The following is a 20,055-nucleotide window of genomic DNA, read 5'->3' on the forward strand; positions in this document are numbered from 1 at the left end:
TCAGGCTCTCTGACTTCAGAGTATACTACAAAGCTACAGTAATCAAGACAGTATGGTACTGGCACAAAAACAAAAGATAGATCAATGGAACAGGATAGCAAGCCCAGAGATAAACCCACGCACATATGGTCACCTTATCTTTAATAAAGGAGGCAGGAATGTACAGTGGAGAAAGGACAGCCTCTTTAATAAGTGGTGCTGGGAAAACTGGACAGGTACATGTAAAAGTATGAGATTAGAACACTCCCTAACACCATACACAGAAATAAGCTCAAAATGGATTAAAGACCTAAGTGTAAGGCCAGAAACTATCATTAGAGGAAAACATAGGCAGAACACTCTATGACATACATCACAGCAAGATCCTTTTTTGATCCACTTCCTAAAGAAATGGAAATAAAAACAAAAATAAACAAATGGGACCTAATGAAACTTAAAAGCTTTTGCACAGCAAAGGAAACCATAAACAAGACGAAAAGACAACCCTCAGAATGGGAGAAAATATTTGCAAATGAAGCAACTGACAAAGGATTAATGTCCAAAATTTACAAGTAGTTCACGCAGCTCAATAACAAAAAAACAAACAACCCAATCCAAAAATGGGCAGATCTAAACAGACATTTCCCCAAAGAAGATATACAGATTGCCAACAAACACATGAAAGAATGCTCAACATCATTAATCGTTAGAGAAATGCAAATCAAAACTACAAGGAGATATCATCTCACACTGGTCAGAATGGCCATCGTCAAAAAATCTAGAAACGGGCTTCCCTGGTGGCACAGTGGTTGAGAGTCCACCTGCCGATGCAGGGGACACGGGTTCGTGCCCCAGTCCGGAAAGATGCCACGTGCTGCGGAGCAGCTGGGCTCGTAAGCCATGGCCGCTGGGCCTGCGCGTCCGGAGCCTGTGCTCCGCAATGGGAGAGGCCACAACAGTGAAAGGCCTGTGTACTGCAAAAAGAAAAAAAAAAAAAATCTAGAAACAATAAATGCTGGAGAGGGTGTGGAGAAAAGGGAACACTCTTGCACTGCTGGTGGGAATGTGAATTGGTACAGCCACTATGGAGAACAGTATGGAGGTTCCTTAAAAAACTACGAATAGAACTACCATATGACCCAGCAATCCCACTACTGGGTATACACCCTGAGAAAACATTTATTCAAAAATAGTCATGTACCAGAATGTTCACTGCAGCTCTATTTACAATAGCCAGGACATGGAAGCAACCTAAATGTCCATCATCGGATGAATGGATAAAGAAGATGTGGCACATATATACAATGGAATATTACTCAGCCAGAAAAAGAAACGAAATTGAGTTATTTGTAGTGAGGTGGATGGATCTAGAGTCTGTCATACAGAGTGAAGTAAGTCACAAAGAGAAAGACAAATACCGTATGCTAACACATATATATGGAATCTAAGAAAAAAAAATGTCATGAAGAACCTAGGGTAAGATGGGAATAAAGATGCAGACCTACTAGAGAATGGACTTGAGGACACGGGGAGCGGGAAGGGTAAGCTGTGACAAAGTGAGAGAGTGGCATGGACAGATATATATACACTACCAAACGTAAAATAGATAGCTAGCGGGAAGCAGCCGCATAGCACAGGGAGATCAGCTCCGTTGTTTGTGACCGCCTAGAGGGGTGGGATAGGGAGGGTGGGAGGGAGGGAGACGCAAGAGGGAAGAGATATGGGAACATATGTATATGTATAACTGATTCACTTTGTTATAAAGCAGAAACTAACACACCATTGTAAAGCAATTATACTCCAATAAAGATGTAAAAAAAAGAAAAAAGAAAAACTGTGCAAATTTTATTTCAGTGTCAAATTCCAAAGAAAAACACCTAGAAATTGCTATGCACATTTGCACTTACAGCTTTTCTTTTTAGGATGTGGTTTTGAACCCAGACTCCAATGAGTCATGTGCTCTTGCCGACAGTATTTTCAGGGAAAGGCTTTCCTGAAGCTGCATCACACTGACTCATTTTAAGGAAAATGCACGTCTTCGTAAAACAGAACCTATTGTCAAGGAGTCCAGGGTATACAGACTATTGGGATAATATTTATATCCTAAAAGTAGTCGTTACCTTCCCGACTTCCATTTCTGTTGGAGCCCAAAAGCAATTCGACTTAAGAAAAAGATGTTCTATTCCTAATCATTTCTAAAACGGAACTGAAATAATGATCGCAGGACACCCAAATAATTGAAGCGGCCAACAAAGATTATAGAACCATAAAATGCTCTGTGACTTGCTACACTGTTGATAATAGCAACAGGATAAAGAGATTTAAGAAGGAAAGCATATTTTAAACATGCAAGAATAATGTTTAAGGAATGGCCAATTTGTTTCCCTCTAGAAATCTTGTACATGGTTCTCTTGGGAAGTCTGATCAATTAAAGCCCTACGTGCTATTCTATTTATGAGTGGAATGAGGAATACATTTCTCGTGTTATTACATAAATGAATCTCATCTTCAGGGCTTTGAAATATAACTTTACCCAGACTATAGCGAATTTGGGTGCCATCTCATCTTTCTGCATAACAGTGAAATTGATTTTATGATTCCTTACTCATAAATTACAGGACTGAGGCAGTAACAGACTTGGAGATGCTTTTGCTTTGTCTCCTCGAGTCTCAGGGGCTGCGCACGTCACTTGCTCTTTTTTTCTTCTTTTTTTTTTTTTTTCTGAGCCACAGATAGCTCCTCAAGCCTGCAATTCTGGATATAGTTCTCAACCGAAAAATGTGTTTTGAAAAAGACTGATCTGTTAGACCCAGAATGTGTTCTTGGCTTATTTAGATCTTCCAACCTGGATATCTCCCCTGAAAACTTTAGCACATCATTGGTATTAAATATTTTGTTAAGAATTAATAGAATGATCACCATGCAAATGAATGTATATAACATGGGTACCATTATGAAACTAAGCTACAAAACTCAAAGGATGTCTTTTCTCCTCACCTTTGCAATGAGAGCAAAGTAACCCATGGTAGTATTTGAATTCCTGATGCTCCTACTGGGTCCTACATTCGTGTCAGGATTTGGCTACTTAGTCAAGAGAATCAATACCTTAAGGCCCTTTATAAGAGGATCTCTGTTAATTCCTTCATATACTGATTAGTCTAACTAGAGGGAAGAGTAAGGTCATATAAAATTATAAGGCACGCTGCATTTCCTTTAATTCCTCAGACTCACTCCTGGGAGATCAGGTAATTCCTTGAGGTTACCTCAAGAAGGCTGAGGTTAGGAAAGGAAACAGAAGTCAGGTTTCCTCATCTTGTCCTGGCAGGTGTGACCCCCAGCCTGTCCACCTGCCTTCTAGCCTGACCCCTGCCTTCAATTTCAGGAACGGATGGAGTTATGAGAAACAGTGGAAGTTTACACATTCCATCTTCACACACATCCAGCATGTGGCTTCCAAATTCACCTTTTCTGTCTCCATCAGCCCATTTCGTTCCCTCTTAATTGGATACGCAGCGACCTGTGCCCCAATCCGGCAGAGAATAAAGAATGCGGTCAAAGGAGCATTGAGTTCAAGCCGGGAGCAAGGTTTGGTTCTGCAGATTTACTAAACCAAATCTTACCCTCATGTTCCGATCATTTTTTTAAGCCTTCTTAAATCTTTTGGTTTTAATATTTCAATTGACTTTTTGCCTTCTCTCTATATAATAGTTCTAGAAAGAGATCATTTAAATCAGAACAGCTAATTACTTCTCAGCAATTGAGAAAATGTGGGCCCAAAGGCACAATTATTTAGGCTGGTGCTTTATACCAATCTCAGAATGAAGAAGGTGAAAGGCAACGGTTAATCATGGTAAATATAACAGGATACAGAACAGTGTCTATTTATCGCTGAGTTGACTTTATCATTACAACTTCTCAGAGTATCTGGCCTATCTGCACTCACAAGTAAGGATATAATTCAGTCAAGACTTGAGTCTTAGATTTTCTCTTTTGATGACCTGCAACACGACTTCCTCTCCCTGTGCTCTCACAATGCTTCGGCGCCGTCTCTCTAACAGTATTCCGGTGTGCAGCGTTCCTTATTTTTGTCAGCACACTGAACCGAGACTGTGACTTGGTGAGGGCAGAAAAGCTTCTTCTTATTTGTTTTCCTAGCATCTTAAAACTTGGTTCATAAGAAGTCCCCAATATTTGTCGAGGAAACCAAATTATTGTTTTGGTTTGGTTTTAGATGACATGTTAGTATCCTATTTCTGATACATTTTTAGAAATGCTATTATAACACAAATAAAACCCCAAATGCGCACAACAGTCAAACCGTAACAGTATGTCAAACAGGCTTAGATGAAATCTTTCTAATGTGGGTAGTAGGGTGTAGATCAAGTAAATTTAAAAACCGGTCTCCTGTGAGGCGAGGCCCATAGGTAATAACTTTCCTAACTGCCTTTAGACCAACTAAAACCTACTTCTTCCATGGAAACTTCAGCATCAAACAGTCACAGTGTTTTTGCCTTGTTTTTGATAAAGAGGTACAGCTTTTACTTGAAAGACTTTAAAAAAATTTCAGCCTTAACAACTTTATTCTTTAAATTCCCTTGAGATAACTAGTTTTCTAGATGGAACAGTACAAAATTCTGAACCAGGTTTTTGGACTGGGGATCTGATTATGCATTCCTAAAATGCAGTTTTCTTTCGAAGGAGCTCAAGATAAGGAGGTAATTTTAACTCTTCAATGCCTAAACCTTACCTCCCTTGCATCCTTAAACCTGTTACCTTCTTTATTTCCTTCTAAAACTATTTTGAGGAACACTGGCTGAAAAGAATCATGGGTAGGAGGGATTAGTAACTAGATTTTTCTCTTTCTCGTTGTGCCATGCAGTACATGTTTCTTTCAGTTTCCAACTAAGGGACTTTGGCAAATACTCGAGTGAATGGAATAAGCCTAGAGTCAGATTGTTTTAAATGTCAGTTAAAGAGAGAAGTTTTTATGTGTTATACATCTATTAAGAAATAATACTTAGGGCTTCCCTGGTTGTGCAGTGGTTGGGAATACGTCTGCCGATACAGGGGACATGGGTTCGAGCCCTGGTCCGGGAAGATCCCACATGCTGCAGAGCAACAAAGCCCGTGCACCACAACTACTGAGCCTGCACTCTAGAGCCTGTGAACCACAACTCCTGAAGCCCGCGTGCCTAGAGCCCGTGCTCCGCAACAAGAGAAGCCACCACAATGAGAAGCCTACGCACCACAACGAAGAGTGGCCCCCGCTTGCCGCAACTAGAGAAAGCCCGCACACAGCAGCAAAGACCCAAATGCAGCCAAAAATAAATAAAATACATAAACTTATATATAAAAAAAGAAATAATGCTTACAGTGAATTATATTTCTAAGACTTATATAACCATTCCTTCCTTTAGGGAAATGGTTATTGTGGTAGGGTGGAAAATATCAATACATGTAAGGCTCACCCAGAGGGAATTTTCAAGCTATACACTCCCCCTTCCACAAATATTCTGATATATTCCTTTTTGTTCTCTCTCTGGAATCAATGCTATAATGAACCACTGACTGCTGTGTGTCATATCCTTTTGTATGTTATGAATTATTATTTTAGATTTATCAGGGAATGAAATGTTTCCACTTACAATTCTACAAAAATACAAGACAACATTTTGTTTAAATTACGTTATTTATTTATAGATCATCCCTCTTAGTCCTGCATGCATTGTTAGCACAAAAAGTTGAACTTGATCACAACCTCCTTTGAAGAGATATTAGGTACATAATCACCATCTGAAGAGTTTCTTCACAGATGGCCCAAGATTTCCAGGCCTTGGTAACACTGTCAGTAACCTATACAATGTACAATAGAAAAATTTACCAAATATCCTTTGTTTAATGTAAACAAGGCAGGAGGCAAAACAGAGTATTATAGTAACACTATTTTACAGGGCCCAGAAATATGATTATCTATCATGTTTCAACACAACAAGTGTCACAATGACATGCATATTTTCATTAATTGTACAACCCAAAATATAATTACCATATAAACTGTGATTTCAGCACTTCACTGTAACTTCTGTCAATACCTATAAACTTCATAATTAAATGGTAATTGTATATTAATGCAATAATTTATGGAAATATGTTACCATGAATTATGAAGTAATTCCATAATTTGTGCCCCGTAAAATTAAGTGTAATAATCTTTACACTAGCAACAGTGTAAGCAAGCTAAGGATTTTGGTCCTTACAGATATATACACATATATATACACACATGTACACACACAATAATGTACAATTAAACCAAAAAGCTATGAATCGACTCATAGCTTATATATTGCACAGACAGATACATTATGAGTACCTTACATAGTCAATGTGAGTACTACAATGATAACTGGCTGGCTAAGGACACATTTTGAGTTCTATCACGTAAAGAATGTGGCTCATTACTAAACAAAATAAACCCAAAGACTATACTGTTAGAAAGTTAAAAAAAAGAATGTGCATGCCCATTTACACCAATGTGAAGCAAGGCTAAAATTCAGTTTGGAATTTGTCATGGCAATCGATTGCTAGGGTGGTACTGCCCACTCAACACAGTGCACATCAGTCACTGTTTTGCAAATACTGAGGAACAGAAATAGCTTCTGAAAGACAGTACACAAATGGCTAGTCATGGAGGACAATGTTTCACCAACAAATCCAACTCACTGTGAGAACTTGTGCTGGCTCTAGGTCTGAACTAAATACGAAGAAGAAAGGAAGGAAAGACAGTAGCAAACTTAGAAGAGAAACAAATTATATCTTAAGCTTTAGCTGATTACAAATCAAAGTCATTACAATAACTTAGGAAAATAATTATGTTTTAAGAAGCAGCATACAAACACACAAATATGAATTAAAGCTTCTCTGAGCTTGGTTTCATGGATTAGCCAAAAGGTCCTACGGTGAAAGCAAGAATAAAATCGTATTTGGTTCGAGAGGTAACATCATTGCCATTACACCTATCGAATGCTGCAAAAACATTAAGAAATATCTAATCTCTTAATGGTCTATTTTAAGTACACCTACATCAAAGTAGACGACAACTACATCTAAAAATGAAGATGTTGCAGCATTCCTTCATCAATAAATACAGCAAACAGAATAATGCTTTCCTATCGTTAAAAATCATTTAAAGAAAATCATGCACAAAGTAACTATCTCCCACCTGTTTTTTCATTGTTTCGCTCAATAAATTTCCTAGAGTGAGCTAACAGAGATTTGCATTAAATTAGAAATTTAGTTTTTTTGTTGCTGTTTTAACAGTGGTAAGCATTCTAGAGCCAAGAATATTCATAATTTTCAACATTTTGTTGTTAATAAATAGCAACAACTAACTATAAAATAAATCAGGAAACGAATACAACAAAATTAGCAGTAGGTGTAAAATATGCTTCCATACACACGCTACACGATGTATAGATACAAACATGCTACACAAAACAACTTCTTAGAATGGGCAGCTACAGTTCCTTTCAGGCTGGAAGGTTTGCCTAGTCTGCTCCCCCGAATATCAGTAAATGAAAAGGTAAAGAGGAAAGTGCTGCTGCTTAACATTCCAACTGAAAAAATAAAACAAAAACCCAAGGAAGCTTAAGAGCAATATTTGAGTGATAAGTATCACTTAAAGGAAGAAGAGAAAGTGGATTAGCAAACGCCATTTTGTAAATCAAGTACCAGCATGCCGTGCACAGTGCAGCTCTGCCAGCTACCCACATCACACGCTCCTACACACGCACCCATCCACACATAGACCAATTTACCCAAGTCCTTTCATACGTAAACGGGTCAGACTTGCTGGTTTGTTTTAAAATCTCTTCAGAATGATTTAAAACAAAAGACTGAACAAAATGGAAAAAAAAAAATGTAAACATTCAGGAGGCCATTGGCATTTTGATTGCTGCCACCTACACGCTACCATGCATTTCAATAAGAAAATCAAATGATAAAGCAATTTTCAGAGAGGGAGGGAGAGAGAGAAAAAAAAGGGTCTCAACCCAATACATGTTAATTAGCTTAAAAAATACTATTTTAGTAAACACTACCAACAGTGGGCACATATTCAACATTGTTGCAAAAATGACAAAGTTTAAATAAACTGGGACCCATACATGAAAATCAATCACTAACGAGGCTATGTGCACAAGAGAGTAAAAGAAGGTTTCTTTAAAAAATATATATTATATTAATCAAGAATTTCATTATCATATTAAATTGTTTTTCTTAGAAAAGCTGAAGAAAGTTAACGGTGCACTACACATTTTTATCTTCCATTATTAATTCATTTGATGGTTCCTAAATTGTATTTTTTTCTCACTTACAGTTTTTTTCAATATTTTGTTTGATAAGAATTGACCTTAAAAAGTTATAAAATTAGGTGTTTTTTTTTTTCTGCTACTTATTAATCCAAAAGAATATAAGCATTTGAGTCCCAGAGAATGTCAAAATGCCTTGCTACCTAAAAGGATGTTAAATTAACAGAAATATCATCAAAGTCATGACATCAGAAATTTTGCAGCTTTTCATACAGGCATTAGAAATGCTTATTTCCTGAAGTTCCTTTGATTGTATCCTGGACTCAAGGATGTGCAACTTTATATCTAGAACCATTACGATAAAGTCAACATCACACAACATTGCACTGAGTGTCCACTCAGTGGGTTCTGAATGGTTCTGTCCAGTTTACAGCAATGCTTCATTTAAAAAGGCTTTTTATCCTCTTGTGGCTGGGTGGAACTGAGGCTTTTTTGATGAAATGCATACAACAGTTCTGTTCCCTTGGTTACTTGCAAGATGCCGTTTATGGTGTGGAGGCAGCATGGTATTTCACAAAGGCGATGGCCGCCAGCTCCTTACAGAACTCTTCCAGCACAATCACACCCTCCAGCAACGTGATGTGCTCGATACTGGAAAGGGAAAGCAGGCAATCAATCAATCGACGCAGGGTATTAGCAGATCATCAAGTTTTGGCAAAAGTTTTAGATAAACAACATGTAAAACGCTGACTTACATAGGGCCTTCAGGTTCCAGACCAAGTAATCGCTTTCTGACTAATAGAAGCTTGGGAGTAAAATCTTGAATACGCTGGATTCGAACCATGAGGTCTCCAACAACCTGTGTCACAGGGACAAAAGGAGCTCAGTCCCTAAACACCTCCATGGGGATTTTCAGGATAAAAAAATACTCCATTTCCTATTACTAAATGAAGACTGTCACTTTTCACTATTCACATAACAATCTTTGACAAAGGACTCATAGCTATACCTTAAAATACAGAAATTATATATACCACTTAAAAGAATGAATCTTTATTCTCCACATTCTGTAGTAAAATAATTATTTCTGAACAGTAAATATGTAACATTTTTTATTATGTGACACTAATTACACACAATGATATTAAGATGTTAATTGGTCGGATTTATCAATCCTAGAGAACATGACAAAACTGATAACTCACCCTGACGATTACAGAGAAGAGAGATCTACAGCCAGAAGCAAGGTTCACGTACGGGTCCAAAAGGTACTCGTGTATGTGTGGATGAGGGAAGAGAGAAAGTCTAGATAACACTGATGTTACTTGTAAATTGACATCATATGGCTACGGAGAGGGAAAAACCAAAAAGATATTTGACATTATGTATAATGTATATACCTGAGCACTTAATTTACCATTTCCATTTGTCTTCTTAAGAAAAAGGAAAATCTACCATCTCATTCCTCCTGCTACATGCTCTTCTACAATGAAAATATCTATAACTAAATTAGCTCTAGCTCGCACCACCTTAGTCAAAGTGCATATATCACAGTCCTAAAACTTAAAATAAAAGGTATGCACATAAACATACAGAATAAAGTAAATGTATAACAAAGTCAGAATGTCTCTGTTTTATGCAGGTGGTTTTATGTAGTAAAATAGTTCAAGAGGTCATCAAAACTCACCGAAGAGTCATATGTAATATTAATTACAAACAATAGAAGACATTACATGTAAGACCAAAGATAGAAGGGAAGGTATTAAAATCTTTTATAGTAGTCTAGTTTTAGAAATGATAATCCTCGTCTCTTAAATTATTCAACTACTGCCAATTACCAAAAGCATGTATACAACAAAGTCATATACATCACAGGACCCTGTCAACAGAATGAAAGTACTTGGGGGTGGAAATAACTACCATATGCCTCAAAAGTGAACGAGAAGATTCAAAATCATGATTACAGACAGGGATCACCTCCTTTACTGTGCAAGAGCATTAACTCTTCCAAAACAATGTCTGTGTACATCTGTGTATACCTTTTTGTATGTATCACAATTTTACTTGAATTCTGTTTTTTTAATATTTAATCTGTTTATTCCTCGTAGGAAGCAGCTTGGAGGTGCTTTACGGAGTATGTGTCAAAATCCAAGCAAAATGCATAATGTACAAAAAGACTTGCTATTATTGTGCCTAGAACTTTCAACAGAAATCTCTCATCCCTTCCAGTTTTCTTCTTCTAAGCAGCTAAAGGCAACTGAGTGGCTGAAACAAAACCGACTTCAGTGAGAAGGTTGGAAAGAACCTAGGTGACTGGATGAGTGAGAAACAGATGCTGCAGCAGTAGCAAGGGAAAAGTGATTCAGGACCAAGTTGATATTGACAACAGAATCTGAATGTTTTACCCTCATTCATTGAGCAGCTTTTAAGCCCTTGATCATAATGAATACCAATCCAGAAGTGAATATTTGACATTTAAAGGACAGCAAATGCTTGAGCACGTGCCAGAAGATATCAAAGATACTGTTATTTGAACAAAAACTCAAGTCCTGTGCTAAGGTCCAATTTTAGTCTTTTCTGCTTACTACTAGATACATGAACACAGATTTTCTGAAAGAAGAAAAACTACCCCTAAGTCACTCTTATTCACAATCTAGCCTTAAGCAAGATAAATGAAAGGAGATACGATTCACATTAAACATAGTCTGAAGGGCATCTTTTCCTACTTGATAATATTTGCAAGAGAACAGCCTTCTCCAAGACTCAGTTCAAAACAATGAATTCACATTAAATTGTATTTTAGGCACAAAGGAAAACATTTAAAAAAATCTTTAAGAAGAATGCAATTGGTAAAATGTGGACAAAATCATTTAAAATACAACGTAAGTACAGTATTGTATGTGACTTCATTTCAGATGGTTCAGAGTTTTAGGTCACTAAATTCTGCCATTTACAGGTACTTAAATAAATTGAGAAAATTTGGCTTCAAACAACTATATATTGCCACTTAAACTCTGTATTTTCTCTATATGGTGTTTGTTAGTTTGGTTTTAAGCTTTTTTTGAACAAGAATCTATATCTTTGGTTGTTTAAGAAACTTAAGGCTGACTCAGATTATATTTTAAAAAATTTGTTTTAGAGTCTTTATTGAATTTGTTACAATATTGCTTCTGTTTTTTGTTTTGTTTTTTTTGGCCCGGAGGCATGTGGGATCTTAGCTCCTCAACCAGGGATCAAACCAGCACCACCTGCGCTGGAAGGCAAAGTCTTAACCACTGGACCACCAGGGAAGTCCCAGATTATATTTTAATGTTGTGAAAATGAAGATAAATTTCAGCTAGATAGAAACTGTTCCACCATACTCTGAACTGGTCTTTACTTCACTAGTCTCTTTCTCCTACTTTAAAGTAGTAACTTTAAAACAAGCTGGCCTTTTAGAGGGTTGCAAACAGCAACTGTTTGTATCTATTATTTTGAATCCCTCCCATTTGTACTTTATACAGTATTCACCTGAAATAAAAGTTAACCAGATTTTTCTGACACGTTAAAGTGCACTTGGCCCATTTTTGATTGAGCTCACCCTAAATACAAGATATGAATTTTGGAACAATAAACTTTGACTTAAAAGTATACTGAGGGCTTTCCTGGTGGTCCAGTGGTTAAGAATCCGCCTGCCAATGCAGGCGACGTGGGTGCGAGCCCTGGTCCGGGAAGATCCCACATGCCGTGGAGCAACTAAGCCCGTGTGTCACAACTACTGAAGCCCACGTGCCTAGAGCCCGTGCTCCACTACAAGAGAAGCCACCGCAATGAGAAGCCCGAGCACCATGACGAAGACAACAGCAACTAGAGAAAAGTCCACGTGCAGCAACGAAGACCCAACGCAGCCAAAAATAAAAAAAATTAAAAAAAAAAAAAAAAAAGCATACTGATGTCGGACTTCCCTGGTGGCGCAGTCGTTAAGAATCCGCCTGCCAACGCAGGGGACACAGGTTCGAGCCCTGGTCCAGGAAGATCCCACATGCCGCGGAGCAACTAAGCCCATGCACCACAACTACTGAGGCTGTGCTCTAGAGCCCGTGCGCCACAACTACTGAGGCTGTGTGCCTAGAGCCCATGCTCCACAAAAAGAGGAGCCCCCGCTTGCCACAACTAGAGAAAGCCCAAGCGCAGCAATGAAGACCCAATGCAGCCAAAAAAAAAAGCACACGGATGTCACCTGCAAACTCAGTCGCAACCCTTTTATTAAAGGCCAAGTATGCAGATGGTCAAAATAATAAGAAATAAGTCAAATTTTTAAAAATCTCAACAACTTGATAGTCTCGGAGATTTCTTATAACACCTGCATTTAACAAGATTTTATATTTTTTAAAGTATTTTAAATTGTTTTTCAGACAATTCTTACAAGCAAATCAAGTAATATCAACTTCACTTTAACAATAAGAAAATGTGACAAACAGCTAAGTTTAGTTGCCCAAATTCAGATTTTTCACCGTCAGAACAGGGACAAGAACTTGGGCTTCCCTATATTCTCCCTGGTATTCCTTACATTCTGCTATGGACTTTCGTTTTTACTATCTTTTTAAAATCACTAAGGTTAAAAACAATACTAAACACACTATATTTTTCAAAAATTAACATTGTGACAACACAATAGTATCATGAATATCTGATGTCATAACTTCTCAATTATACATGCAGAAATTAGCTACTTTATTAATTATCCATAGTAATGTTTAATCCCAGCCTGGTTACCCTGATCCTATTAGGGGTATATATGTACCAAGAAAATACAAGCAAACATCACCTTCAGCAAAAACATTTAGAAAAGAAAGAAAATGAAATTAAACCAAGCACGCTAGGCACACCAGGACTCATGATTATCTTTGAGATCTGATTATAATGTCCTTATCCAAAAAGGCTTAGAAAATCAAGGGTTTTAAAGACAGAAGGTTTGAGGCTAGGCTCCACAGCTCACTAAGTCACATGAACTGAAACTAAGGATTCCTCATTTATACAATAATACAAGGAACTGTCTTGCCTATCATTCAGGATTCTAGGAAGAATAAGTGAGACACTGTGTATGAATCGCTTCTGCCCTGTGAAGAGCTATCTGGTGAACGAAAAAGAACTGTAAGCATTTCGGGATATTCTGTCTCCGACAGAATCCTTTTGTGTCAGTACTCTACAGACTGAAGGGAAAAATGCTCAAGTGTGATGAGGATTCAGAGAGGATCTTTCCACTCAATTCAGAAACTACTTTTTAGGACTTCCCTGGTGGCGCAGTGGTTGAGAGACCGCCTGCCGATGCAGGGGACACAGGTCCGTGCCCCGGTCCGGGAGGATCCCATATGCCGCGGAGCGGCTGGGCCCGTGGGCCGTGGCCGCTGGGCCTGCGCGTCCGGAGCCTGTGCTCCGCGGCGGGAGAGGCCGCAGCAGTGACAGGCCCGCGTACCGCAAGAAGAAAAAAGAAACTACTTTTTAAAATTTAGATTCCTTGTTAGTGCTTTCGGTCAAAATTTCTAAAGATTACTGACTTAATACTGATTGTTAATGTCTCTTCTGTGTTAGTTTAATCAGATCCAAACTATGCCAAGAGAACCAGCACAAAAACACAACATACTGATGAGCCCCATTACCTGGGAGGTTTACACAGCCGTGATGTATTACAGCATAATACATTCAGTAGCTGGATTTAAATACTTTGGTTGTTAAGTATTAAAAACCAACCAACAAATCAGCAAACAATGAAACACTAGAAATTCAGCACATGTTGTTAAGAGGTTAAAAGAAAAAAAGGACTTTACTCTGTGTCTTTATTGATTACTATCAGAAACAGTGCTGACTGAAGTCCAACACAGTGAAACACTTCTTATCATTTCTTTATTTGGCTTTCTGGTTATTGAAGACAGCCTGCTTGTGGAGTAAATTTCTTTTATAACTCCCTACAGTCACATAAATATTTATCTAAAATGCTAAAATGAACAAGTACTTTAATATACAGTTTTAAATTAATTCTAAATTGGCTAACTCAGTTTCCATGTTGAGGCAAGTTTAATGCCAGATTGTTTTATTTCAAGTGTCCATCCCAGTGCATAAAACATTTCAAAACTCTATCGTCACTTTGTATGTCAAGGAGAGACGGAGAGAGGGATTCTATTGATATAATCCCAAATTCAGTTCTCCTGACAATCAATGGAGACAGAGCAACATACCGGCCAATGGTGATTTTTATTTACCTTGGAATAAGTAAATTAACCTTTTTTAAATTGCATCTCCTCATTTGAAAATGAGTATATTCACAAGTTCTTTGTCTGAAGAAGCAGGTTCATCTGATACTGTTCCATAACTTTAGTGAGACCAGAGCTCTCAAGATTCGATTTGAAATGACATTTAAGGTCTTCTGAATTAAACCTAACAAGTTTCACTCTACCTGTATCTGTACTAACTGTACTAACTAAAAGGCTTTCTAAGAAAGCACTCTAGGCACTGCCGAAAGGCGTTAAGGTTATTAAGACAATGACCTACAATGAGAAGTAAACATACAACTCTGTAACAGCTGTCAGGCCAAATAAAAGTTTTAACATAATGAATGCATCAGAAACCCACCAGCTGTTGGCAATCTAGCTTTATGAAAAAGTCATCTAGTGGAAAAAGAAAACAATAAAACTACTTGACTGAAGATGTAAACTAAGATGTGAGTAGAATTCATGGTGAATGGTAACAAAATAATATGGAAATTAATATTTTAAAACTTATTACTAGGCTTCCCTAGTGGCGCAGTGGTTGAGAATCTGCCTGCCAATGCAGGGGACACGGGTTCGAGCCCTGGTCTGGGAAGATCCCACATGCCGCGGAGCAACTAGGCCCGTGAGCCACAACTACTGAGCCTGCGCGTCTGGAGCCTGTGCTCCGCAACAAGAGGCCGCGACAGTGAGAGGCCTGTGCACTGCGATGAAGAGTGGCCCCCGCTTGCCACAACTAGAGAGAGCCCTCGCACAGAAACGAAGACCCAACACAGCCAAAAATAAATAAATAAATTTTAAAACAAACAAAAAAAAACTTATTACCTGATCAAGAATTCTTCCCATTCTGTCAAATAAAACTTTCAAAAAATGACCTTCAAAGAAAGCTGCTTCTAAATTGCACTTTTCCAATGCTTTTGGAGACCCAGGCCACTCCCATCTTAAGCAGATAGCACAGTAGTCCCGGAACTAGGGAGAAATATTTGGATCATTAAAGAAGAACTGAACAAAAACAAATGGAGATTAAATAGAAATAATTTTCCCAAACAGGCATAGAAATCCGCTTGAATGCTAAGTGTCTGCTAGTGTGAGGTGCCGTGGAAGAGGGGAAAAGGATGACCCGGATAACACACTGACTGGAGAGAGGCACAAGGTCAGGTCACAACCACCAGTCCCAGCACCTTGATGCGAAAGCAGGCAGATTTTAACTTTACCAAAGTACCCCCTTCACTGCTGAGCTTATGCTCTTTCCTTTAGAGGAGTTCAAACTTTTACTTATTCTTGTCACAGATTTAGCGAGTATTTAAAAAGCAAAGCAAGTCTTAGCCACATTTTCAAATCTATTCTAAAATATATATCATATATAAAATAGGTGAACAGATACACAGCACCTGAGAAGGCAAACTTGACTTTGCTACGATGTGTTTAACCCAGGCACGTTGCCATGACTGCCAGGAGGAAACAGGGCTGCTCTAAGTGTGGTCCGAAAACTGTCCCCTACCACTGCTCTTGAGACGAGTACAAAAACTAAGAGCAAGTTTAGAAACTTCTCTTGCAATTTCACTGAGTACATTTTACATCTGTTCAATCTATAAAATAATCAGGGCTTGTATTTTGTGTTTTTTCTTTTCATTTTTTTATGTTTTACAAAAGCATTGGTCAGTGACAGATTGGAAATAAGTGGAAACTGGTCCTCACTACACAGTTTATCAGCAGGATACACAATATGGATTTTTATAAGCACAAGAATATCTCTTATAATAAAAAGAAAAATTTAAAGTCTTCCCTGACATGTAATTTCCTTGAATTTAAACAAAAGAAATTTAGAGCATAGTTTTCTTCCATATTTTCTCCCTTTTCAGATTTTCCTTATTCAATAAAGCAAAATTACCTTATCATCTCTAGTTTACAAATTAACTGAGATTAAAACATATTCTTACACAAAGCACTAACTTCAACTTTTAAAAGAAAAACATATTAAAAATGATTAAAAAACAAACTTCTTCAATATTTTGTGAGTTTTAAACTATTTGTCTTTCAATAGAAAATTTTCTTTATAAAACCACACCCCAATATTTAATAAAGCATTTTTATATTAACACTTCCGAAATTTTGAGCTAGAAAGTAATAGTGTAAATTTTTTCTATTCTTTTTGTGTCTTGTCAAATATTTCTGAAACAATCATAACTGTAATCAGAATATGGAAATGAAACATTACAGAAAGAATCAAAGCAGTTTAAAAATCCAATCAGTACTACTGAGGTTGGTACTACTTTTATTGCCTCTATTTTATTGTTACATGAATGTATTTGCATTACTCTAGTTATTCACATAGTAATGTGGACTTGAATTCAGGCTTAAAGCATCATGAATTAACGATAAGCGCATGCAAGTTAATTATCAGTAAGAGCACTCTTCAACCCAAAGGATTTAAATGAAAATTAAATGTATATTTTTCTGACTTGAGACATTTCAAAATTTGGAATTTGGTAAAAATGTAAAATGCTACAGAGGGGAAAGATGACTGAGAGAAGGCCATTTAATTTAATAACTAAGAGGAGACCTTTGAGAAAGTACTTTCAGTGAGGTGGAAAGCTGGGATGCAGGGGATGAAGAGCCAGCACTTGTGAATTACTGATGAGTATGAACAGTGAAGAGGAAAGGGTATAGCCTGTGGGCTGGGGGCCATGGTGGGCGGTGGGTAGAATTATTTAAAAATCATGTTTTAGATTAGCAGGGGAAAGGATGTGGGGGACATATAATTTCAAGAGCAGGAAGAAAGGGAAGAAAAGGAGTGGGGTGGTGGGGAAGGGACCATAAAGAAATCTTGAGATAGAGACACACAGTTAGTGAAATGCAAAGTCAGGTCACCGGCAAAAAGTTCAAGTGGTGAGAGTGGAGTTCAGGTCTTGCAGAGAAAGGGAAACCTTTGGAGAAACGACTGTGGGCAATGTGACAATGTGTGTGCATTCTTATTAGACTGCATGTCAAAAACTAGTTACTTCTCTTACCTGCCTATGAGCATCTCGGAGGTAGGTGTCATATCCAGTGCCCTCAACATGGTAGGATGATTTTGCTTCATCCGGTACCAGACAGAGGAAACTTAAATGAAAAAATGCCATAATCAATAATACGAATACTCTCACAATTCAACATCTCTATATGTGTTAAAATACCTAGCAATATCTTCAGTTTAGCCAAGTATTAATGCAAATGGAAACTTGAAAAGTAAAATTGTATATTCGTAAGTACTTAATCTTGAATCAGCACTACAATTCACTGTTAAATACTCTGTCATTATTTTGAAGGTTTTATTTAAAAATTACTCATTCCACTAAAAGTAGAATCAAGCACAAGAAAACTCGACTCTTTTTACATTACAGGACAATGATCGATTGCCGTGAAATTTGTTAGTCTCAGGAACCTGGCTTTTAAGTAACTGAAACTTCGATTTTCATGCACCCTAAACCGTGCATCTTACACCACATGCAGTCTTCTCTAAAGTCACCTCCCAGCACCAGGCATATCAGCGACAGGATTGCAAAGGAAGGAAAAGAAGAAAATTGCCGGGAAAGGGCACTTAAAAAGAAACAACAACATAAAAACGCTAAAAAAGAAAAAAAAAAAAAAAAAGGAATAGCCCTCAGCTTAACACATGTGAGTACACGGCTGATAAGTTCAATTTGCCAAACTGGAAATTCTCAGCGCTGTTCCCACTGGGAATTACTTAAAATATTTTACATTAAAAATAAGTAGAGGACCTTGAAGATTTATTTAACCACTACTACGCTGCAGCTTTTCTCTTTTGTATGGATCGTTGCCCCTAGGCCGTCACTAGCTACATAAGCATTTCAAAAAGCTGACATTAAAGATTTTAAAGGAGGGAAGACTGAATTCATAACATATCTCTATAATGATCAAGGAGCAGAGCTATTACATTGTTATAAAAATAAGTAAAAGAGATGTAAGTCAAATTAATATAGCAACTCACCTATTTACAATTTTATGGACTTCAGTTTTCCCATCATTTTTGGGGTGGTCTGGAGAAGCAGGAGGTGAAGAACTAAGCCACTCTTGGTTTGACAAAGTGTTATCTGGTGAAATGTCAGTAAACAAAGGATCTTCTTCCAGATCTCTAAGTTTAATTTAACGATGTATAAAAAAAAATTTTATTATAGTTTCTAAACCAAAAGATTCTCTGCTATGTTCTTAGAAAACATTACATGATTTTGCTAATACAAGAATTAAGGAATGAATGTATTTACATTTCTTAGAGAAATTAACATTTTATACTAACATCAAACTCAAGGCTATATGATTTTGTTAGGTTTAATGACTATATACTGACACTTGTAATTTAAAGGGACAATAAAATCAGGACATCTAAATTTTATTTTTAAAAAACTTTTAAACTGTTAGAGGTATTTTTTTTAAGAATAAGGAAGGGAAATAAGAGGGGAGAAAATTATGATTCTATATGAAATGCTAAACTCACAGAGTTGGATGAAACTTACACTGCTCCTGCTATTAACCCATTCTCCACTACATCTTTATCTTCTGGGCACACAGGTTTATATTCTGTATAGTTTCTTTCTTCAAGATTTCTTAGGACCAAGTTGTAAAGAATGTGCTCATTGGGCTTTTGCAAAAGATGTTCAAACATTCTTAATGTCATTATGCTTATCTGAAACCCAAAATGATAAAGGGTAACTGAAAAATAGTTTAAACAAACTATTCTTCTTCACGCTTGCAATTTTCAAAATAAAAAGCCACATAAAAAAAGAGGCTATATTCAAAACATCACAAGTACATCAAAGTCAGTATGTCAAAGAATCTAAGTCCAATTCTAAATCCTTACATAGCTTACCTCATCAGATATGTGATCACAATGTTCAATTAACCTATGTCTTAAAGGATGTCTGCTGATTTCTGCCAGAGTTTCTGGTTCCCTCTGTTCTCCAAGGATGAAAAACACCATTTCTTGAAGCAAAATGTCAGAGGTTACTTGCCGAACAATGCGATGAAGCAGAGCAGTTGATGTCAGAATACCCATCTCAGAACTGGCAAAACAAACAAGTAATTAGTGGGCAAAAATAACATGAACACAGTGATTTTTTTTTTAAGTAAAGAGGCCACTCACGTTTGCATTAATTGAGGTTCCATAACACCAATAAAAAATCTTTCATGAACAGCTTTGGCAAGAGCAACAGCAGCAGTCTAGAACATAGTATAAGTATCATCATCTTTTTTTAAAATGCGAAAGAGATTAATTTATAACATCAGTTAAGCCAGTTTGCACTCTCCATCTGAATTAATGTGAAAAAAAAACTTGCCTACTGACCATCTTGTTGATGGCATATAAACCTAGATTAGACATTAGCTATTGGGTCCTTTACATGTTATCTAAATTTCCAAGAACAAAGACAAACAGGATAAAAATATTATCCCAATCACTTATTGTATTAACATCTCCCCAAAGAGGAGAAATGGAGGGAGGCCAATGTTACCTTGTGAAGGGTTAT

The 20,055-nt window shown here is 37.2% G+C and overlaps 1 protein-coding gene across 2 annotated transcripts in view; it reads right to left on the bottom strand.

Moving 5' to 3' along the window:
- Positions 1-5,649: 5,649 nt before the first annotated feature.
- FHIP2A (FHF complex subunit HOOK interacting protein 2A) overlaps positions 5,650-20,055 on the bottom strand; it is a 36,050-nt gene continuing 21,644 nt past the window's right edge. The window contains exons 9-17 of one of the 2 annotated variants that reach the window (XM_060034016.1): positions 19,674-19,750; positions 19,401-19,593; positions 19,048-19,217; positions 18,525-18,668; positions 17,545-17,635; positions 15,359-15,502; positions 9,494-9,634; positions 9,044-9,147; positions 5,650-8,939 (exon numbers count right to left, since the gene is read on the bottom strand). In XM_060034016.1, the coding sequence (XP_059889999.1) occupies positions 8,834-8,939; positions 9,044-9,147; positions 9,494-9,634; positions 15,359-15,502; positions 17,545-17,635; positions 18,525-18,668; positions 19,048-19,217; positions 19,401-19,593; positions 19,674-19,750 (1,170 nt within the window). In that variant the 3' untranslated portion in view covers positions 5,650-8,833. The remainder of the gene's footprint in view (positions 8,940-9,043; positions 9,148-9,493; positions 9,635-15,358; positions 15,503-17,544; positions 17,636-18,524; positions 18,669-19,047; positions 19,218-19,400; positions 19,594-19,673; positions 19,751-20,055) is intronic. The other variant, XM_060034018.1, reaches the window with a different exon arrangement.

Source organism: Delphinus delphis, chromosome 16, assembly GCF_949987515.2.
Source record: "Delphinus delphis chromosome 16, mDelDel1.2, whole genome shotgun sequence".
Taxonomy (NCBI): Eukaryota; Metazoa; Chordata; class Mammalia; order Artiodactyla; family Delphinidae; genus Delphinus; species Delphinus delphis.